This window comes from Diadema setosum, chromosome 2 (assembly GCF_964275005.1).
Source record: "Diadema setosum chromosome 2, eeDiaSeto1, whole genome shotgun sequence".
In the NCBI taxonomy this organism is placed as follows: Eukaryota; Metazoa; Echinodermata; class Echinoidea; order Diadematoida; family Diadematidae; genus Diadema; species Diadema setosum.
Genome location: NC_092686.1, coordinates 41,225,424 through 41,249,205, shown reverse-complemented (window position 1 = coordinate 41,249,205; position 23,782 = coordinate 41,225,424). Strand labels below are relative to the sequence as shown.

The following is a 23,782-nucleotide window of genomic DNA, read 5'->3' as shown; positions in this document are numbered from 1 at the left end:
GGTCGATTAAAAGGGGAAATTCCCCTTATACATGAGGGAACATTGAGTTTTCGGAATATAAGTGATAAGTCTTGTGCACTCAGAATTATTCATATTTTGTGTGTGTGTGTAAATCTAAAAAGTGTACTAAGCTAGGGAAAGAGGCACAGAGGGGGAGGGTTTGGGAGGGGTATCCCCCTCCCAAGCACGAGAGATTTTGCATATTTTGAATTGAAATTCAACGATCTGGTGCACACTTTGAGTGAAATATTCAAAAAAAATATCTTATTTGATGAAAGGTTGCAAAGGAGACCCGCTTCATGTGCATGCATACAGTATACACGCATTTTTTTTTTCCGCCTCCCAAATCCCCGGTCCAAATCTTAGGGGGGCGACCGCCCCCATCGCCCCCCCCCCCCCTGGCTACGCCAGTGCCGTTGCGGGGTACGCTACCTGCCTAGCTGCCAGTGCACTGGGACGGCAGCTTGGACGGCAGCTATATACATGAACATTGTGTCTCCCATCCGGCCAATTCGCTTATCCGGATGAGCGCCGGTCCCGACATGGCCGGATAATCGAGGTCAAACTGTAATAGCTACCAGGCTGCTTTCGCCATTTTTTTTTTCTGTTCACGTGATCTATGACAAACAGCATTTCCCAAATCTCGCTTTGGGTACAAGGTAATCCCCAAGATTAGGAGAAATTGACTTTCGGGGAATAAATTTACAATTCAAATCGTGAATCGTGAAATCGAAACAGGATGATGCAGAATCACTAGTTCACCCCAAAATTGTTACTAACCCATGCAAAAAGAGTAAGTGCGACTGCCAACAAACGTCTGTGTCAATACAGAATTTGATTCGAGTAAACAATAGGCAGATAGATGGCGGCAAATTTTGACATTTTCTCTCTTTTTGCTTTTGCTGTGAATTTCTCTTTTCCACATACAATTTTTATTGCTCACTTAGTTCATTTATCAAAATACAAAGATAGCATTACCATGATTGTATTATGTTTGATTTAAATTATAATTATTGTGTGATTTCAAAGTCTTTATTCATGTGAAAACGTCATGTATAATAATGACCTCGTATTAATTTATGCGGAAATGAGATTATCATTTTGAATTCATTATGAAATATTGACGAAACAATATATAATATATATATCATATATTCCATTACATTTTCGCGTTTTTATAAAAAAAAAAGAAATCTACGTATCGTTTGATAAGTTTATTTGTTCCTTGTTTATAACAAAACAAAATAAAACAACATTACATTTGCGCTAGTAGCACTGCAATCATTTTGGTTGCAGTTCGTTATTCTCGTCATTCTGGAGGTTCGTTAGTTCGAAGGTTGACCAGTCAACAAATGTTCGTCACTCCTACTATCCATGCATTACGTTTCGAAGGTCGAAAATGAGGCTCGTTAATCCGAAAATGAAAAGGTCTCGTTGATCTTACACACACACACACACACACACACACACACATGATATAGAGTTCGTTAATTCAACTGTAAAACTGGTATCTCGGTTTCAATTACATACATTTCTTGAGGTGAAAATATCTTAAATATGAAATCATCGATTTTGACACATGAATCTCTCCCCGAGGGAGGATGATATATGATTGTGTATAAATCATTTGTAGCAACAAATATTTTGTCTCAATCAGTGGCATAAATGAATAGGTTTCCGATTCAGGAATAATGTTGAATGAGATTTCGTGTAAACAATATTGTCCCTGCGGTGAGCGATGGGATGTAATGTTGCATAGACTAATGAGATATTCAGATCAAGAATGCTCAATTGGTAAGACAACTGAAAGATTTGAGGAGTTTACTCTGTGAGTCTAACAATGTCTTACGACCGCTATTGCTGCTAATAATGACCGATGACGATAATAATCAGTAAAACAGTAAAAATACTAATACGAAATATATTACTGACAATCATACACTGCAGATATTCAGGCGTTAAGAAATGCGATATCACTTCAAAATAAACAACTTAAAATAATAGTCGATCAACTCATATTCTTCTTGTTGATTTTAAACTTCAACAATGCGAAGAAGAACCCCCCCCACAAAGAACTTGATTAAAAAGATGTGAATTCATTCACACCACAGTAACACCAGAGAGTGTAGTCTCCAATTCACAGTGGGTGGGTATTATACCATTGAAATTACCACGACCCGAGCAATGTCAGATCAACATCATGTAGTGTCATTGTTGAATTAACACCAGTGCAGTGTCAAATTAACACCACAGAGTGCCATGTGATCACTTTTCAACACAATTTTTTATTTAGAAAATGACCTCTGATATCTGAATGGAATAAGAAAGATTGGTAGGTTCACATATCTCAAATTGACACTTACAAAGAAACAGTTGTTTTGTTTTTGTTTTTTTTGTATGCCTGTATGAAATTTGTATTTTTTATATTGTAAACTGACTGTTTTGAGTGCACCAGATGGGTTGGGGAGGATGGCCTGAGGGCCTAAGTCATTTAGTTGGCTCTTTCCAGACCCGGGCTTCCCAACCTGGTGCCCCCTTACCACTCCAATGTACAATTTTCTGATTTCGAAAAATGTATTTGTGATTGAAAGCCGAATAGATAATAATAATAATAATAATAATAATTACAGCATACTTTCTGCACCTGTCGGTGTGGTCCTTCACACGGATAGACAGTAATAAACATTAATAGACAATGGTCCTTAAACTTGTTTGTGTTCGATTTAACACTCGTGGTGTTTAAATCTAACACCGATCACTTAGCAGTGTATACATGCCATCAATTCCTTCACCCCATCTACCCTTCTTCCTGTTTTCTAACTCCTAAAAAAGACACCTTGCCAAAGAAATAAATAACAAAGTACACTATATAAGTGATTTCAATTCACAAGAATCATTTTTTTCACTTTCGGGTCCATGTACCCTGTCTAGTTTTCTAATAATTAAATCTCTTGACAGTGTCAGACAGTCGAGAATTTCATATCCGCATAGACGAACCTTCGATACATTAATTCTTATTCAATTTCTTTTTTAAAAAGGCCTTCGAAATAATGAAGCACCGAAATAGGAAGCCTTCGAAATAACGATCCTTCGGATTAACGCAACAAAGCGAAAGATCTATTTCATTTTCGAAGCAACGACTTCCCAGGTGTGCGAAAAAGGAACCTGTGAAATAACAGGAATCAACGACTAGTTAGAATGTGTAAGAAAGACTTTTCCAAATCACTGCAATCATCATTATTATCTGTGGTATAAACTCTCTTTATGATTCATCTTATCAGTTTTCTCGATCGTCTTAAGAGACAAGTAGATTTCAGAAAAAACAAAAAACAAACCGAGACCAGATGAATTGTACAGAGGTGCAGAGTGAGAATATGAAATGTGTTGTATGCGTGCGCTAATACATACCGAGCATACGCATTGCTCATCAGCTTATATATTATGATATATATATTATGATATAGTTTTAATCTATTTTCAGGACTAGGACCAGGGAGTTACCTCAAAAAAAAAGTAGCGCCTGTTTCCTCCAGTCATAGTCATCGTTACCGTCACCCCATCGTCATCATCATCATCATCACCATCAATAATTGCTTCAAATGCTACTTCCATGATGGAGCTTAACCCGACGGTTCTTTCCCATAATGACACCAACGAGACTTTGGACTACTACTTGGACCAGGACTTGGACGCTCAGAACACGTCCTCGTCAGTACCATTGCAAGGTTTGAACATACACTTCATACGCTCAATTCTTTTGTCCTATTACGTTATATTAATCGTCGTGGGACTTTTTGGCAATCTGATGGTTATTTTCGCGTTTTGCACCAGAGCGAAGCTGCGCGCTGTGTCGTGCAATATTTTCCTCGTCCATATGTCTCTGGTGAATCTAATCGCTGTCTGTTTTATGGACTTCGCGTGTGCTTATTTTTTAGTTAGTGAGACTTTCGTATCAAACTTACTGTTCTGCAAGATATGGGCCGCCTTCATTGAGGTTTTTGCCGGGATCACCCTGTTTTGCATCACTGCCATAGCTCTCAATAGATATTTTCTCATCGTTAAACCCAAGATCTTTCGCACCTGCTGCACGCCGAGACGTATTAGGCTTGTCATTGCCATTCTCTGGATTTTGACATTTGCCATGGCAGTCGCCGTTGTCAGCCATATGAAAGTGATGAGGGATCCATTAACGATGAGATGTCGCTTTGACCACACCACCGCCATATCCATGTTTCTCAACAACCTTATCCTTTACTGCTACTTTCTACCTCTCATGCTTATAGTGCCCATTGCACACGCCTTCACTCTGCATGCCATTCGTGAAAGCAGAAGACGAGTGCGGGTCCAGCCTCCCCCTGACCAAGTCAGACGAAATCATGGTAGAATCTTCCAAGATATTGGTGCCGTATCCTCACCTCGGTCAGAACCCGAGGGTTCGCAGCCATTCGATAAGGTCACATCCATCAGTGAGTCCGTACATATTCAGCAATCTGATGAAAAACTTCTGGGGGACGACGTGAAATTTAAAAGAAAAATTCGTGGCAAAAAGATCACAATTTTCAACGTAGAACAAATGAACCCAACCCCCACGACCAGTACGATGACGCACGATACGAAACAGGAAAGTGATGTCCAAATTCCAATGCCTAAGTTAGTCCAACAAAGGTCACGAGATTTTGAGGCAGTTCCTACGTCCGGTCGTCATGCCAAGAAGACCTGGTTCAATTTTAAACGAGGAGGAGGATGCCGACGTGCAAAGTGCCGCGAGTATCCTTTGATTCGGATGATGACACTGCTCTATATTGCACTGTGCCTCTCCTGGGTACCATACTGGTGGAACAGCATTCAAGACACACCGCAGAAAACTAACTTGTCAACGCTCCTTTACTCCATGGCTTGGCTCAACCCCGTCTATTACTCTGTCAGCCCTTACATTTACGCCCTCTCTAACAAGAATTTTAGGATCGCTTATAGCGATGTATTCAGGAGAACCTCCCTCGCATTTCTACGGAGATGTTTAGCTCTGACCAAAGCTTAGGTAGTGTGACATTGACGCCTGCTTGCAGCGAAGTGGGACGTTCTTGACCTAAATCCCATAGGCGATGGCAAATGGCATGTCATTATCATTCCTGGAAGAATATTTTTCTCTGCTCTGTATAGGAAGGGTTCTACATTCTGTCGGCTCGGTGCTTTTCTCTCCGAAGAGAAATTACGACATGAATAATCATAATGATGATTATTGTTATTTTTTCTGTGACGGAAAAAATAATATTACCCCGTGTAGCTGCCAGGAAAACATTGCATTTGTATTTGCATAGATCGAGCGATGTGTTACATGTCCAGGCAATGGCATTCCGACATCCGTCCCACGTATCTCATACATGTATACATGGTCATAAAACGTTTACTATGTCATTGAGATGAAGCTACTTGTATATATATGCGACTCCATCCGGGAAACAAACCTCTAGTTTGGGACAAACAATGATGTTTACGATGACAAAGTCAGCATCGATTATTTCACTGGAACGCCTCGTGAAATGACTTCTGTCAGTCATGATGTCATTTGAAATGACCAAGCGCTTTTCGCTCCTACGAACTATTGCACAAACTATGCTAAAATTTACGGTTTCTCAGTATTTTTTAATTACTTAAAGCTGTGTGTCTGTTCATTTACATACAATCTTATAAATGGTAATCTGCCTCATTCAACTTCTAGATATTGCTCATTGTTATCCCATAGATATGATACTAGAAGTATTACAAGAAACAATTTGAATTTGCCTAAGATTAAGACTAATTACGGAAAGTTTTCTTTGTTATTTGTTGGTGTATTTTTATGGAATGATCTATCGCTACGCATACGGCATAGTGCAGCTCAACATTCTCATTCCGTAGATCATTATTAGATTACATTTGTTGGCTGTGTGATACCCATGCCGCCAATTTCACGGCTGAATATCATACAGTAATATATGTTATTATACATGTATCGTGTTCCTTGCTTGATATACTTAAAGCCCTAGTCACATACATGCCGGATCACCCGGATCTGATCCGGGGTGATCCGGGGAGAGATCCTTGTAGACGCCACGTCTTGGGCATCGAAGGTCCATGTAGATCCGTGTAGATCCATGAAGGTCCGGAAGGCCAACACGGCAGTTTTTGGAGGTCAAACACATCCGGCGTCATCCATGGGCTGCTGTGTTGGCAGCGAAATCCGGGATGGTCGGTGTGGCTGCCGTGTAGTTACCGTGAAGGCCCATGTGGCTGCCTGGAACGATATATTATATGTGTAGGCGCCGTGAGTATCCTTGGCAGTCTGTGACGTATTTTTTCACATCAAGGACCATCACGGATCATCAAGGCAGCTACACGGACCTACACGGCAGGAACATGACACTGAGCTGCATGGACCATCACGTTCAAACATGGTACATAACTTAAAGGAATGAACACCAGATCTAGGCCCTACACGGTCCGTGGTGACGAGAACGAGAAGACTGATGAAAATCCAGTATCAGCTTGCTTTCTACAGTAGATTTCCGTCTGCAGTCGCTGTACGTGTAGACGCCGTGCTCTGCCGACATGGACCCTGAAGTTGCCGGGTGGGTCCGGCATGGTTCGTGGAAGTACGTGTAAGCGCCGTGTTGATGCCGTGTAGATGCCGTGCTGGTTCGGCGTCATAACCGTGTGGCTGCCGTGTTGCTACCGTGTGTACAGTCATCAACTCTCGTCGATGCCCCATCCGGGGTAAAAGTATCCCGGAACTCCCGGATCATCGCCGGCATGATCCGGGGATCGAGGTGTAGATCCTGAGGAACCGTGTTTATATGTGACTTGGGGTTTACATTATTTTAGACCCACATATTTATTTGCACTATAGTAGGAGATGTACTATCATGTCATGTTTTAATTCGGATCTTTTATGATGTAAATACTTGCAAATAACAATATTTCATGTATTTTCAAACCACGTTTGTATAGAGCTATTCATTTAACTGTACTTATTACGTTTTTAAAATCTTTGTATCAGACAATCATCGGACTTGATTACACTGTAAAAACATGAGTGTTAGATTTAACACCACGGGTGTTAAATCTAACACCGATCAAACTTCAATAAAGGACCACACCCACAGGTGTTAAAAATGCACTGTGATGGTGTTGAAAAGTGTTCACCTGACACTTCGTGGTGTTAATTTGACACTGTACCTGGTGTTATTTTGACACTGTACTGGTGTTAATTAAAAAATGACACCACATGGTGTTGATTTGATATTTGTTGGTGTTAATATCAATGGTTTAACACCCGTCCAGCTTCAATAAGGGACCACACCAGCTGGTGTTACTTTGGTGTAAATTTATTTTCACATTTTTTCAAAAATCTAGTATTTTAATGTAAAATTCTTGATCGTCTTGTTTAAATTAAAAATCAACAAGAAGTGCAGTTACTAAGAAACTCTTCAAAAAACAGTTTGAAATTTGGAAATGACACCCGGGGGTGTTAATTTAACACCATAAATGAGCACCGAAAATTTAACACCAGCTCGGTGTTCACTATTTAACACCGGACTTTTTGCAGTGTAGCATTCATGCCATTTTCTGGTACCTTTTATCCTGTAGTCATGCATGTGTGTATTGTTATGTATTATGCCATGTAAACATGTGAATGGGGTAATTTACTTCAACTTCAACTTTAACTTCAACTTCGATAATTTGTCTACACCGTGATCACTTGAAATATCTCTGCGTACTCACAATGATGCCTCGCTCGGATGACAGCATTTGATTTGTTTAATTGCTACTTTATTGAGCATTGGTACCTTAAACACTATATAATATTTACTGCATTCTGTATACTTTATCATATTCTCGACATATTGTATTCTTGCATGTTTCGTCATTTTTCTTTATTGACACATTGTACTAAACGCTTATATCATGATTTTGGAGCCTACATCCTACAGGCATTCCTTTTCAGTAGGTCCTATAATGTTACACGTTATTTGTAGTCTCTACACATTTGTGTAATTACATCTCAGTTTAACTGTTGTGTCAAACTTTTTTTTTTCGAAATCAAATGGAATGTAAAATATGTACGAAAATGTGAAATATGGAAGAAAAATAAGTCACTGGCATATATACGTGTAAATGTACACTTTTCATCATGCTGGCTTGACAAAGCGCAGTGAATTAGAACATGTTTTTAAAAATGGTTTAATCTCTTAAATTCGAAGTAGGACCTACCTCTGACAAACGTAGATATATAGACCTAACTATTCAAATTCGTGAAATTCTTCCGTCGATACGTTTTCATTGCAACTGATTGACAAATTACCCTATATACATCGACGTAAATAAGCACTGAATCGATCAGTGTTTTAGTAGTAGCCATGATGAAAAATCATGGGCGCACATACTCGAGCAGGATTCGATTTTAATCTAATTTAGACCTAACTATTTGATGTTTATATTGTCAAGATCTCGCACTCAGCATTTACAACTGTATTGCAATCCAAAATCGAGTTCAGAATATTGCACATTACGTTGTATGTAGGTGTAAATTCTATTCTTTTTGGGAAGGGTGTAGGGGTTATCATATTGCGCACTGTTGAACAAAGTATATTGTAGCTATCACTTTTGCAAATAAGTATGAATAAATAATTTTGCACGGATTTGCAAGCTATATGTACTTGTGGTTGTACGCTAAAACTATAGGTAATTCATTTTCGTCAACGTCATAAAATTTCACTCATGTTGTTTCATTCCTTCATTTTCTTTGATCTTCGAGTTCTTCGACGGGTAGATTAATGTCTTTGTGTTTGCAGTTCGCTGAAGAAATATTGATCATCGCAATGAAGAAATTATTATGAAAATAACGATGATGAAGATGATAATCAGAATGAACAAACTCACAGTGGGATAAAGAAGATGCTTAATTATGGTAATAGTTATGATACTAAAAATCTGGTGGCTTTCATACACTGAATTACGCTATAGTAATCCGTAATGTCCAAAAAGAATACTTTGTTTCTATGCCAAGAAGCTTATGATTATAGTAAACAAGCCATTCGATGCATGTATTCATCTCAGCTATACATTCAAAGTGGAATGTTCTCCGCAACTGAAGCTGCAATGCCCGATGCGAACTGTCTCACACAGGACAGGATATCTAATCCTCAAGATCCCTCTTGGATAATAATGTGTACCTCGTAATGCTTGGGGTAATGAAAGTGGTCATCTGGAAAAGTCAGTGCTCATAATTTTTGAGAGAATGCTACAGAGGTAGGTGAGAGAAAAATAGAAGCACTAGTCGGAGAGTGCAAACTTCAGCCGACTTAGAAAAACAAAAAGTAACCATCATGTCAAAAACGCCACTTATTACTGCTTACTCATCCTTTAAGAAAAAGCAAACAAATAAACTTAATCATGGGTCCAACTCATGAAGCGGATCATCACCAAAAAAAAAAAAAAAAAAAAAAAGTAATCACCTTTCCCGTTTACCTCAAAGGTCATTTTCTAAAAATGTCATTAAAAGAATCAGCCGATAACCTTTCAAGTATAAAATTGCAAACTGACAGACAGACGGACAAATTAAATGCATACAAACTAATACATTATCTGGCAAAACATTTTATCCTCTATAAGATGCTAGAATGATGATAATGATTGGGACTGTGATCATGATGTTGACGATGACATTGTTGTTAGTTGTTGTATTCATCATAATCATTGTGTATCCTATATAGGCTCCCAGATACGACCATTTTCAGTGTAATTTTCTTCATCATAATAATTGATATCATTATGTTTTGATATACGTCTTAATTCACCATCATTCGATGAGGCGGTCCTGACAGAGATTTGTAAATCAAATTGCGTTTTATCCCAGCGCATCAGCGTTACTGAAGTCAGTAGGTATCAATTTGATGTCCACGGTGTAAATATGGCGCCATATTAATGCATTACAAGTAAGTACCTTTTACCAAATAATGCGTGGGTTGAAACTAAGCGCCAAGAGATATTCGCCTTTTCAGCAAGGCACGCAATCAACAAAATCAGTTCTGACAGGAATATATGAGCTTAACAGAATTGATATGAAAATTAGCCCGCTTTTCCATTTTTTGATGTTATTAAATCGATCTCAGTGTATGCAGCCGACAAAGCATGAAGAGAATTTGTGTCAACTTATACGAAATTCCCCGCTACTACTTAGTCCGACGCGATGTCACGTCATGCAGTAACCATGGCAACATAGCCTGGGATTTGTACAACGGAGAATATGCCATGCAGTTTGGACAACGAAAGGTCTATACCTATAGGTTATTCAGAAGGGCGAAATAAGTTGCAAGAAAGCAAGAATCGTATAACACTAATTAAACACGATGTTTCCATCATTATTGATAACAATTGGCATATTTTTAATCGACAAATTTTCCCTTTTTTGTTGCTGTTGTTTTTTAGTGTGGGTATTCTTTATCACAATGTTAACGCCATTAGTTTTTAAAACTTGAGAATTCCTAGGGCTAGCTGTTTCTTTTTATATACTATACATGTTTTATTTTACAGTTTTACCCGATCAAGTATCTATCGAGCCTATCAGTAATGCTACTGTCCTGATGATCGTTGTATTGTGTCACAATGTAATCATCGTTTGATCACTTGCGTGTTTGAAATGATGTTATCATTATGTCGTTTGTGAAGTGAGAGAAATAAAACCATCACTTAAATGGTGAGAAAATAGCACAAAAAAATGTGCACTAACACTTCTCCCTCTTCCTCTGTCTGTCTGTCTCTCTCTCTCAGTCAACATACACACACACACCCACACATATGTTATATTGTTACAGTATATTATGTACATTGTATATAGTATCATAAATAAATGACAGTTGTGCACACACACACACACACCCACACACACATATATGTTATACATTATATATTATGTATTATATATTATGTATATTATGTATACATAGTATCATAGATATATAATGATACGGTTGTACACACACACACCCACACATGTAATGTTATATACAGTATTATATATGTATATTATGTATGTATGTATATATATATATATATATATATATATATATATATATATATGTGTGTGTGTGTGTGTGTGTGTATGTATTTCGGATATTTGCTTAAAGGTAGGGAATCCCATTTGCATGCCTCAAATGAAGAGTTGTATAAATACAGTGGTATGTTGAAGAGAGTATCATTTTAGAAACTCCCATAAAGTATTGAAAGTGGAAGGTAACATTTAGTACATTTTTATTGACCGTTAGATTTTGAATTGAATTTTTTTCGGGGCTCACCGTAAATTCCAGTACATTACTAGGCTACCTTTGCAGACCCATGCACTGCATGTGTGTCCATCATGTATATTTTGTGAAGAAAGTTCATCAAAACTTACAAACATTTCTCTATACATTCTTGCCACACACTCTATATGTTATTACATCAGCTCTTATACTTTTAGATTTGTGTTTATAGATTAAAAAAAAATACAGAAGACTGCAACAAAAAGGCTTAAAAATGTGGCTGACACACAGAACTACTGAGTAGTTGAGTTTTTGTGCATTATTCAAATTGTAGATAACTGTTGACTTCCAAATTTCTCAACAGTGGCCTAAACAAGTCCCCTGAGGTTCATATTTAATGTTTTGCTGCATTTTGGGAGGTCTGTAAAAGGTATCCCCCTACCTTTAGTATGTGCGTAAGTGTGTTTAAAGAAGAGGCCATTGGTTATTAAACACCTAAAGAAAAGGTTACTCCGCCAGTTTCAGAAAATGAATACAATAGATTTTAGGTTGATAACTTTTCATGTTCATTTTACAAGCCAAGGAAACCCATGGTAAAGCGTATGTCATGAGTAGGGGAGGGGTAGAATCGAAAGCAGACTGTCTTATCATACATTTTCGTTTCATGAGCATAACATTCGATTTTGCGCATTTGAACCAGTAAAGTGACTCTAGGCAAATAATCTAATGAGCGTAATGATAACAATAATAATAATAATGATAATAATAATAATAATAATAATAATAATAATAATAATAATAATAATAGTAATAATAATAATAATAATAATAATAATAATAGTAGTAATAATAATAATAATAACAATAATAATAATAATAATAATATAGCATTATTATTATTATTATTATTATTATTACTATTATTATTATTATTACTATTACTACTACATGTACTACTATTACTATTACTATTACTACTACTACTATACAACAGTAGTAGAAAGAATACTAGTATACTATTAGTACTAGAATACTAATAGTATTTTTGTTTTCCCGATTCGACGTGCCCCATCAGAGACAAAGAAACAGTATACGAGTACGTAAGAAGAAAATAAATTCAAGTGTACACAACAAAAATAAAATAAGAAAAATAGGTATAACAAGACATGGTATAAGTTTACTCAGTATGTCTTATTGGTTTAAACTTAAAACAATGGGTCCTTGAGTGAAAAACTAAATTCATTTTGAAATATCAATGTGAAATGCCTAATCTTCACGTAGATCAAGTCTATTTGCAAACGAGTTGTATAGCTGCCTTCGTTACAAAGCGAATCCGCCGGTCCATAAAGGCCATTAACTTGTTATCTTATATATCCACCATTCCTGCTGCAAGCATTTTGCAAGCGACCGGTCGTTTTCTGTAATACAGGGGAATGAATGATGAAAGGTGACGACCTGAAGCTAATTTCCACATCATTTGGGGGCTATTTTCATACACTTCTCGATGAGTAAACGGGAAAGCTCACCACACACGCATATATTTACATTAAGAAGAGAATGTAAGACAACTGTACATAGGCCTATATAGGAATGACAATGCCCCCAACAATATACAGTCGTGACGCGCCACTTCCTGCAAGAGATTTAACATATCTTGAAGGTATTAAGGTTGCCAATCATGAGAGCTGGCAGGTATCGTGGGAAATAAGAATATAATCTGATATGATCGAGTTCTAGTGAGAGAGAGAAAAAACACATTATGCATCATAGCTTTGGGTAAGAACGCAAGGACCGATGTTTGGATAGTTCGATCAGGGCCTGGACACACATACACGAAGACTGGTCGCCGACTTCCAGCAACCAAGAAATTCTGACGTGCATTGACGACCAATTCGCAACCAAACTTTGAAGCTGAAAACTAATGTAAAGAGTTTATGCGCAGTTGTTACAACAGAACTATCTACCATCTATAAGTAATATTGTCAAAATAACCTGATTCCTGATGAAAACAAAGATTTGCAAATTTACGGGATATGTTCGCACATCTCACGTCCAACTAGGACCTTTGCACATTTGCGGTTGATACAATTTGAGAGATTTGCGCAAGACTTTTACACATTATGGGTTGTTTGCACATCTTATGGCTTCACAGGGCAGAGTGATCTTCCACTATTACACAAGGGATGCGGAACGCTTTTAAGAGTGGGGGGGGGGGGGCTGTCAAGGATCAACGGTGAAGGGTCAATGTACTACATTCTTTTATGTACATTGCGCCCACTGTGCCAAAAGTTTTCCAGGAACATCATGAGGAATAGTATACATCAAGCCTCCTACAAACGAGGACGAGTAGCAGCAAGTTGCTCGACGCTTCTTATAACTATATGGCATCCGGGCTCCGTGTCACTCACCATCCGCCTATACAACAACTGTTGGGAATATTTTACAATATTGTGATGTCTGTAGTAGTGGGTTCCCAGTATAAGTTCATGTATCGAGATGTTGGTTGCCATGATAGCTTCGGAGATGCTGGTTATCTTCAAAGGTAATGAGTTCTACTCAGCTTTGGAAGAGGCAGCAGAAGCACAACCTCCACCAGAACCCTTACCTGTTGATAAATATCCAATGACCTTCTTTTACTTTCTTGCAATACATGACTTCGATCTTTTGTTCTTTTTTTTTTTCTCATCAGAGGGTGCTGAGGAAGAGAACTCATCATCCTAGACTAGAAGGAGTTCTTCCTCCGCATGGGGCCTTAACATGGACGAACCCTGACGAAAGTAAAAAAATCACTACGTTCGCAAGCATTCGCCGCTTCATAATACCTCCTTTAATCACACAGACAACTATATACGGAGTTCTTCATGGACTGATCTATAGAGTTAGAAGGGACGAGTAAAGATTGCCACACATCACAGTTCATTCTTCTGACTTTTCCAAAGTAGATACATCTGTTAAACTGCTGGTGTGAATATTACATTTAATTGCTGTTCGGTGAAGGCTTAACAAACTCTGATATGTTATTCGGTGATATCTATTGCAAAATGATTTCGAAAAGATGAAGGCATTACATATTTTTAAGTAGTTCTATTATCCTGGAGAAACAATTCTATTAATTAGTTAACTTATTAATAAATCAATTAATCAGCTATTAGTAATCATTGTCTCATCCATGCAGTTAACCAGGATAAAGTACTGGATTACAATAACTATTGATTTTTGTCGTGTATGGATTGGAGATGTTTTTCTCTATCCCGCTATATACGATAACAAAAGGAAAGTTGTCAATATTGGCACACTACTGGGTGAGTCATATACAAACCTCGGAATCTCCCTCTACAGAGATAGAAACCGGATTTCAACACCTAACCGTCACCATGCATACACCGCCACCAAAGCAGATTGAGTTCATAGATAGCGCATCCAACTTTTAATCGGAATCGTTTGCGCGAGTTCCTATTTTCTTTCCTTCTACCACATGTTTTTAGTTGCTGTGCATTTCGCCGATGCTGAACTGAAAGGAACAAATATTGAGTCACTAAACATAAACATGTAAGGCCTTCTGCATCCAGAAAATGAGTTAAAGCCATTGGACGCCATCATACACAGGTCGACGACTAAAATGCCCCCTCCCCCACATCCAAGCCTTGGTCTGACTCAAATTTGGGCAAGTAATTAATGGAGTTTGCTGTAGTCTTATTCTCGTTAGTTCTTACAGCTTTAGTTATATGCAGCGATGATCTGAAAGTTGGTTTGTTCTGCAACTGCACTAAAAATGATGATATCTGACACTGAAAACACTGTAACTTTCACTCCCCCCCCCAAAAAAAAAAAAAGCAAAAAAAAAAAAAAAAAAAAACATCTTGGCAAATAATTGAAGTATGAATTGAATTCAGGATTTTATTTCATTATACGCAGAGCAAATATTAGACAAACCGAATATAATGAATTTCATCAAATTTGGCGTGACACAAGAAAGTAATGACACTTCAAAGTTTCACAGGTTCTCATCGAATGCATATAAATTTGCAGAGTCCATGATGTTGGCACCGAATAACTCTCGCACTGGTTTGCACGTGAAGATTTGAAGAAAATCATACCTTTGTTTTACAACTTTCTAATATGGAAAATCCAACATCCCATAAATTTTCATTGTAACTCCACTTTTTGATGCGAGATGTACTAAATGTTGTCATCTGGTTATCATTGAACATGATGTGAAAATGTGTTTTATCGCAAACGTTCACGATATCTTGATATTACAAGAAAAGAAGACTGAGTAGAGTGATAAAGAGGAGTAGAGTGATACATAAAAATTCCTCCCTCTTTTACTGAGTTATCGGGAGATGTATGGCATAAGCACAAATAGAGCTCATGGAATCTTCAGATTTTTTTCGTTCCTATTACTAGTAACCTGTCAGTAAGCTATCTTATAGCAATGCCAGTTGCATAATATCCGATGTCATGACACGCTTTGACGTCACTTTGAACCGATAAAAGAAGGGCAGGGATGGAAAGAGTTCGATGACCTGTACAGGACTGGTGATTCAAGAAAAAAAAAAGCGATTAACGTGGTTCGAGAAAAGTCACCCAAACTCTGAGGCCCGATTCGATGACAAACTTTGCAAAATTCGTTTGTTTGTTTTCAAACAAAGGGTCTTCAAGAATGTGTTCATCTCTTATCTGCGTTGACTAGTCACGATTATCGTAATCGGTAAGGTTTGACAAAAGCAGTAACCATGTATGTCCTGTCGAGGGAAACATGAAAAAAAAAGATTCAAATATGTATTCATCACTTCATCCATCTTGTATTTTAGTTATTCATCTACACAGTCATGCATCAATTATCCTCAACTATCCACTCATTCAGTTATTCATTGATTCATTCAATCAATCCTTCATCTCCATATATGAGGTAGGCAGTTCAAGGTCAAATGAAGGTAGCTGTTAACTTGAAATAATCTCCAGGAAATGATCTCCAAACATACTGTGTCCTAGATAAACCGACGTCACTTTTAATTTCAAAGTTAATTTCAAAGTTCAAATTTATTTCATATTTCCATTTCTCAATGATGACATTACAAAATTATTGACAACAAAACAAGAATACAAAATATATACAATCATGTCTTTTGATTGTTGAAGAAAAGAAAAAGAAAATATACTTGACACAAATGTACAAGGTCATATTGTGTGAAAATGTCACTAGTAAGAATAAGAAATATGATGGGGCCTACATCACTTGTAAAACTGTAGGTTCCCGAGTTCATAGGCATATAATTTTACACGGAGAACAGATATGTTTGTCTTGACCAACTAAAATTACACAAGTACAAACAATCGATGAGTAATAAACTAATGAACCACATAGATATCGCACAAACCAGACTGCATACAAAATCTCGCAGTGTTTGAATAACAAAAATGCTATATTATTAAAAGATGTATCGGTACCATGAGATAACTTGAATGACTTGGTGCTGCAGACAAGGACAAAAGACTGGGAGCATAAAAGGGTTGCTAAAAACTTGGTAGTGTGTATCCACTAAGTAATAACTGTTTTAATTTGCGTTTGAAGGTGAATAAAGATAAGGAAGAAGTGATATCTAGAGGGAGATCATTCCAATATCTGGGTCCAGTAAATATAATTGTTTTCTTTGCAAAAATAGTGCGAGTACGGGGAAGGTGATTGGCGTCACTCTGGCGAGTGGGATAACAGTGGATAGCACGATTCCTTCTGAACATGTGGATAAAAACAGATGGTAATTCATAAGTTGTTAGTTTATACATGAAAATTCCGAGATTGTAATGAAATAGGTCTTGAATTTTCAGAATTCTGTTTTGATGGAAAAAAACAATTTGTATGGGCAAAATATCCGACGTGGTTTATGATTCTTATTGCACGCTTTTGAATACGGAGAAGGGAATCTAGCAATGAGTGAATTGCATTTCCCCACGCCAAAATTCCATAATTAAAGTGTGGAGATATTAAACAAGAATATATACTCTGCAAAATATGAACAGGAAAGAAATGTTTGAGCTTATTCAAGATTCCAATATTTCTAGACAAAATTTTACTTACAAAATTAATATGAGTTTTCCAGGATAATTCTTGGTCAATCCAAAGCCCTAAAAACTTTGTATTATTAACCTGCTTTAAACATAAATCATTTATTTCGATATCATATGGAACAACATTCAAGGAATTACTGAATACCATATAATGAGTTTTTTCTTTGTTCAAAGATAATTTGTTCGCATAAATCCAGGATTGCACAGACCTGAGCTCAGTATTCATCATATTTATTAATGCAATAGGGTCTCGATGTGAAAAAAAAAAACAAGCTAGTGTCATCGGCGAAACAGATAAATGACAAAATTTGCGATGATTTTGGAAGATCGTTTATGTATAAGATAAATAAAAGAATTCATTACTCATTTATTTTCATCTTGTCATAGTATTTACTGTATATATCATTTATCTATACACGGGCGTGTGGGAGTCTATGTATACCTTGCTTGCTAGCACAATATTCATTTAACATTCATCAGCCTTTCGTTCCAGTATTTCTAATGAGTTATCAATTTGTTGCCAAGGAATTGATCTAGGTTTTTTTTTTTCTTTATCCCAGGGAACTGATGTATAATCAATGGTCTGTATGTACTACCTGGCACCAATTGTGGCATTTAATCTGAATAGTGGTGATTTTGACATGAACGATCTCATCAAAATAAGGCCTGGTCTTTCTTCTGTTTGTGTGTGGATGATAAATACTATAACGATTTTGGTTCTATGACATTAACAGCTGAAAGCTTAGAATACAACATAAAAAAAAATCGTTCATTTCATTATGGAATGGAACCAGTAAATGACTCAACTCCCTGACTGGTGACGTCATCAACTACCTCTCCTGCAGCATTGTGATAAAACAACGTGCACCTGATAGGTGGGAAGAGTTATCTATGCCACTCAATCTGAACTGTTAATCATAAGTAATAGGCGGAGGTCACCTATGTGAGGAATGGTATAAAACAAGTGGCAGCAACCTGCCGCTCAGTCCCAACGTGAACTTGACAACGCCAAGTGACTGCTTGCTTGTAAAACTTGTAATATTATTCATCCCACACGGACAGCGAAAACCTCGAGCGGTTTTGGTTACGCATTAATCAAGGTAGGTGCAATCCTTATTGCTTTGTATTCAGTGTGCAATCGCGGTGTTGGTGTTATTATTGTTACTATTATTATCATCATTATTATTATGATTGTCTTCATTATCATTATAATCATCACATGTCATTATGTATAATTGTTATTATTACTACAGCTGAATTACTATGATAACAGACATTAAATAGATACGCTATACATTGTTCAAATATACCGCAGTGTTTATGAAAGCAGTGTGAAATATTTTAGTGGTTGTAGATAACCCTTCATTGCGGTTGACATGCCATCTCTATCGCTGCTGTTGTTACTTATCTTTCTTTTTTTTGTGTAAATGTTAAAGGGTTCTTGAGAATAAAAAGTTGTAGTTCTTCATGCGCACGGAGTCGTACTTTGCTCCCATTTTGACGCACGTCGCAATAATGAGGTGTGTTATTCGATCAATAAATCGGTAGAATCCAAGAACTTTTCTCATTCAGGAGGATCACAACGACAGATTGCAAAATTGCGCTCTTCTCAAGGGTTTCAATTTACTTGGCAACCACTTTCCGTGAAAGATGATGATTTTGTTTCTATACTCGAGGAACCGTACTAATATCTTCTGTGTTATGTTCCTATACAGTTATTCCCGATTACAAGCACTTCAAATTTATTGCTATGGGGTGTATAACAGCAAGGCCATGGAAATGTTTGTAATTATCCTAGGGTGAATATCAAAGATTTAGGTTTACCTGTTATTTAAACACCTAGACACAGAGACGCATATGTTGATATTATCGTGCTATTGAGTTTTGTATTTCACACACATTGTCAAGTGACTTTTGCTATGAATTGTATAGTATATACATGTAACATGTAATGCGTAGTAACGGTGATACATAACGTAATGACGTGCGGTCAGTAGTATATGAGTTAATGAAATCCTAGAATTGCCTTGTTATATTTGATGATCTTCGAAATATTTAAAACATTTCAAGCAGAAAAGCGATTTTCTCCGAAATAAGAAGCTTCAAATTCATGAAATTCTTCCGTCGAGATGTTTTTCATTGCAACTGATTGACAAATTGCCCTACATCGACGTAACTAAGCACTGAATTGATCAGTGTTTTAACACTTGCTGTGGGGCAGAAGCTCGGTGGTCTAGTGGAGATGACGCCTGCAAGTGTCCGGAGATCAGGAAGTCGTAGGCTCGAATCCTGCTCGAGTACGTACGCCCATGATTTTTTTATCATGGCTGTACTGAAACACTTTTCAATTCAGTGCTCATTTACGTCGATGTAGGGCAATTTGTCAATCAGTTGCAATGAGAAGCTTGTTTAGATGTTTCTACTTTTCCTTCATTCTCTTCTTTAGTTCACATGCTATATATGCGTGTATACACTGTAGATGCTTTGAAATGTACCTTATACATGTTATACATTACCTTTATAGAAGAATAACTCGGTATATGTATGTGCATTGGATGGACACGACACACCATCTTCATGGAACATTATATGGCTGATTTATCAGTATTCATCCTTAACATTCTAAAATCAAAGAAACTTTGTTTAATTTCCAATGCACAGAATATTAGATTTATTGAAAAACAAAAGGACAGATGGTGAAAGAAATAGTGAAATGAAGAGGGTGGCAAGGAGATTTCGTTAGTTAAAGGGGAATTCCAGAGCAGTTTAAGGGTATCCAGATAAGAAAGAGTAAAAATTTACCAGCACAGCAGTGACAATTTGATTTGAAATAAAAAAGAAATAAATAAATCTGATAGCAATTAAGGAAGCTATGAAACTGTGAGGTCTCGCTAATTTTACATATTTCTTTTAAGAAAATAACAAATAAGGGAGTCAGTGCTATCATATTATATCATCTCCTCACAGCTTGCCAAACAGCTCGTAAGCAAACATTTTTATTTGTTTATTTTTTTTGGGTTCAAATTCAATCATGCTCCAGTCTTAAATCATCTGACTGCATATCACCTTGGAGCTATTGAGCTAGTAATAGCATCACATTCTACACTTTTGCAAGCAGAAAAACTGAATTTCATTAATTTCTTTGTACGATACTCCATCAGTGGAAAATTGCGGACAGACGACATCATTATACCGCACTCATTTGCATATTGATATCAAGTGTTCGAGAACGGTTTTGCGAAAATTAACAAAACTTCACAATTTCATAACTTCCCTGATTCTTGTCCAATGTCTATCAAATTGTCAGGCTTGTGCCTTGAAAAACGTACTCTTTCTTTTCAATAAACCCATAACTGGTGGGGAATACCCCTTTAACACATACTTTTCACAACATGTATACACTTACTAAACCCAACCTCTATGCTCTGTGTTCTGGCTGACTTCGATAATTCAATGAAATACAAAGTAACTTTAAAAAAAAAAATAATGTATTAGATTTTTTTTTTCACTGTCACAAGCGAAATAATTCATGTATACCTACAGTAATCTGGCAATTATGCCAATTCGAAGAGGTTTCAAAGCCATGATGCTCAGTGGCGCCGAAACGGAGGCCTCTCTTTATCATAAGAGAAAATAATACTTTTTTTTTTTTTTTTGCTTGTCCTCCTCAGCGGATAAATTACATTTGGAAAAAAAGGGTTGGTGATTTTTTTTTCTAAGGGCCTACAAAACATGTGGAGAACTACTCTTCATCTAAATCTCACAAATTTGCACATGTTTCACTCTCTAAAATTTATGATTTACAACATTTGTGTGTGTGTGTGTGTCTGTCTGTCTGTCTGTCTGCCTGTCTGTGTCGGATTTTCCCCAAATTTTCACAGAATTACTTCTCATTATTCTGTACTCACACAATGCAACCTAATACCAGGTATGGATGCCCTTCAAGTGACACATTGACTGTCTTACTGGCTATAGTTGTTAGGTCAATGATTTGATTTCTTTTCTATCCTTGTGTAAACTTAACTACATTGACCAGGCACTCTTAGCCATCCACGGTTTACACTTTCCGCACTTGCCCCCTCTCTATAAAAGCTGCATTTGTTGCTAGTACACATACTGCATAATATTATTGATCTCCTATCGCGTGTCGTTAAGCATTACGAAGAGGGTCCTTTCACTATGTCGTAAATGTTGTGCTTCCACACGTATTAGAGATTCAAACTATACACGTATATATATATATATATATATATATATATATATATATATATATACTAGGAATATCCACTATTTTCCTACACCCACTCGTAATAATATTCATGCCAATTATCCCAAACTCTTAATATTAGTTCATGAATAATTCAGATGTCATTCTCCAGATGAAAGGATTGCTCTCCCTGATTATGTAAAGTCTTAGCATAGCCCCCTTGTGATCATTGTGAGTTCATGGAGGTATACCGTATGCCCCCCCCCCCAAAAAAAAAATACAACGGGACCCTCCGCAATGATATATTCAAAAATATTCAATCAATCTAAATACATATTCAGGGTATGAAACTATAACTCATTGCCCACATCTTGCAGAAAACCCCATTCGATTTGCTTCAGTGGCCAAAGAGAAATGAGGAATTTTGTAGAGGATGTCGGGAATCTCTTCCCTCCAAGTTCTGTCTATTGTATTCACATGCACACAAGATCATCGAAGTGCTAAACTTGGAAGAATCAGACTCATGACATGCTTTACAACAATCCACATTTCTCTGTGACCGCTTGGCCAAATCGAATGGGGTTCTCTGCAAAATAGAGCTAAAATGTTATATTTTAAGACCCTGAAGTAGCATTTAGACAATTTAATCATATTGGGTGTTATCAGTGCGAAAATCTGAGCGTATTTTTTTTTTTTTTGTGGACATACTGTATTATTTGAGTGTCATCAGCGTAGGTTGCATGTTGCATTCCGTGATAAGAGTCGATGATATTCTTCCCAGAGGACCGGTGTACAGGATATTGGCCTACACATCAGGGGTGTGACAAAGGTTGATCCCTGAGGTACTCCGGAAGGAAATGAGAAGGGTCTGGAGCGAGGGGAAAATCTCGTAATTGCGTCCCTCCAGATAAGATTTTTATCTAATGGAGACGAGTTCCTTTAATACCATGATCACACTCAAGAGGAAGAAGGAAATGGCAATGATCTAACGTATCAGACGCAGCGGAGTAATAATATACATTGACAATTAACAACAACAACGACAACAACAACAACAACAAAAACAACATAAAAACAGATATCTAAGTCAACTATATGAATATACAAAGTACTCATGAGTTACATAATCATCGGTATTGTTCTTTAAATAAGTGGGTGTTGATGTGGTTTCTTTCTGAAGACGTAAATGGAGGTACAGGGTACTGAATATTTATGTATTCTTATTAGGAGGTTGCTAGTTTGCTCTTCCTTACTTTGCATCCCATTTCGGTCTTTGTATCTGACAACTTACAGAAATAAAACGAACCGAAATGAATATCTGCATACATTATGTCTCCTAACTACTGTTTATACCTGACAATTTGTCGTTTTATGGTATCCGCATATGAGTAGGCCTACCATAAGAGGTTTCAAGCTATGAGTGAGTTAATCACATTTTCAATGAGGTTGCTTACGTGACAGAAACAAGTACAAGATAACTTTCTTCAACGCGACTACGTTGATTATTAATTCTTGGCACTGGACAAGCAAACGGCTTTGCACAACAATGTGTTCAAGTGGTGGGATTCAGAAAACTGAATGATATCATTTCACACTCGAACCGACAGAAATTTCTTTATACCCATGTGAAAACGGAAATAATGAAAACCCTTCATAGTGATTGCTTGGCAGTCGAGTGTGCCAGGTCAAGGAACAGGTGTGTACAAGTGCGGGGCAAGTGAAATCCTGTGTCCACTTGATTCAATACAGGTATGGGATTGGTAGTGAACAAAACAAAAACAAAAAAGTATTCAAAAAGTCAAAATACATGTACTTACGTGTAGGATATACGATAGTAATACTTTAAGCCTGATAAGAATGATGAAAGGCTCAAGGTGTTTCTTGTTCATCAGTATAGGCCAACCTTTTTATGGAATAATACGACTTAACACAAACAGAACATGCAGAGGGAACAAAACATTCGTTTAAATGAACCATTGGAGGCAACGAGTTAATGTTTCAGCTTCACCACTGAAAAGAACGACTGTAATAAATACTATTATCTCCCTAAATTTAAACCATTTTTGCAATGATAACATTTAGATCTTTTATTATCCCACCCCACCCCCATAGAGGGATAATACAAGACTTGTATAATGGCCATTGATTCCACGTTAAAAACCCGCCCACAACATTTTGTTAGTGACACATTGTTTATACCTGACCACTATTTCCTTTGCCTTCAGAA

The 23,782-nt window shown here is 37.1% G+C and overlaps 1 protein-coding gene across 1 annotated transcript in view; it reads left to right on the top strand.

Moving 5' to 3' along the window:
• Positions 1-3,613: 3,613 nt before the first annotated feature.
• LOC140245083 (uncharacterized) overlaps positions 3,614-23,782 on the top strand; it is a 34,210-nt gene continuing 14,041 nt past the window's right edge. Inside the window, exons 1-2 of the mRNA XM_072324684.1 lie at positions 3,614-3,725; positions 4,284-4,466. Of these exons, the coding sequence (XP_072180785.1) occupies positions 3,614-3,725; positions 4,284-4,466 (295 nt within the window). The remainder of the gene's footprint in view (positions 3,726-4,283; positions 4,467-23,782) is intronic.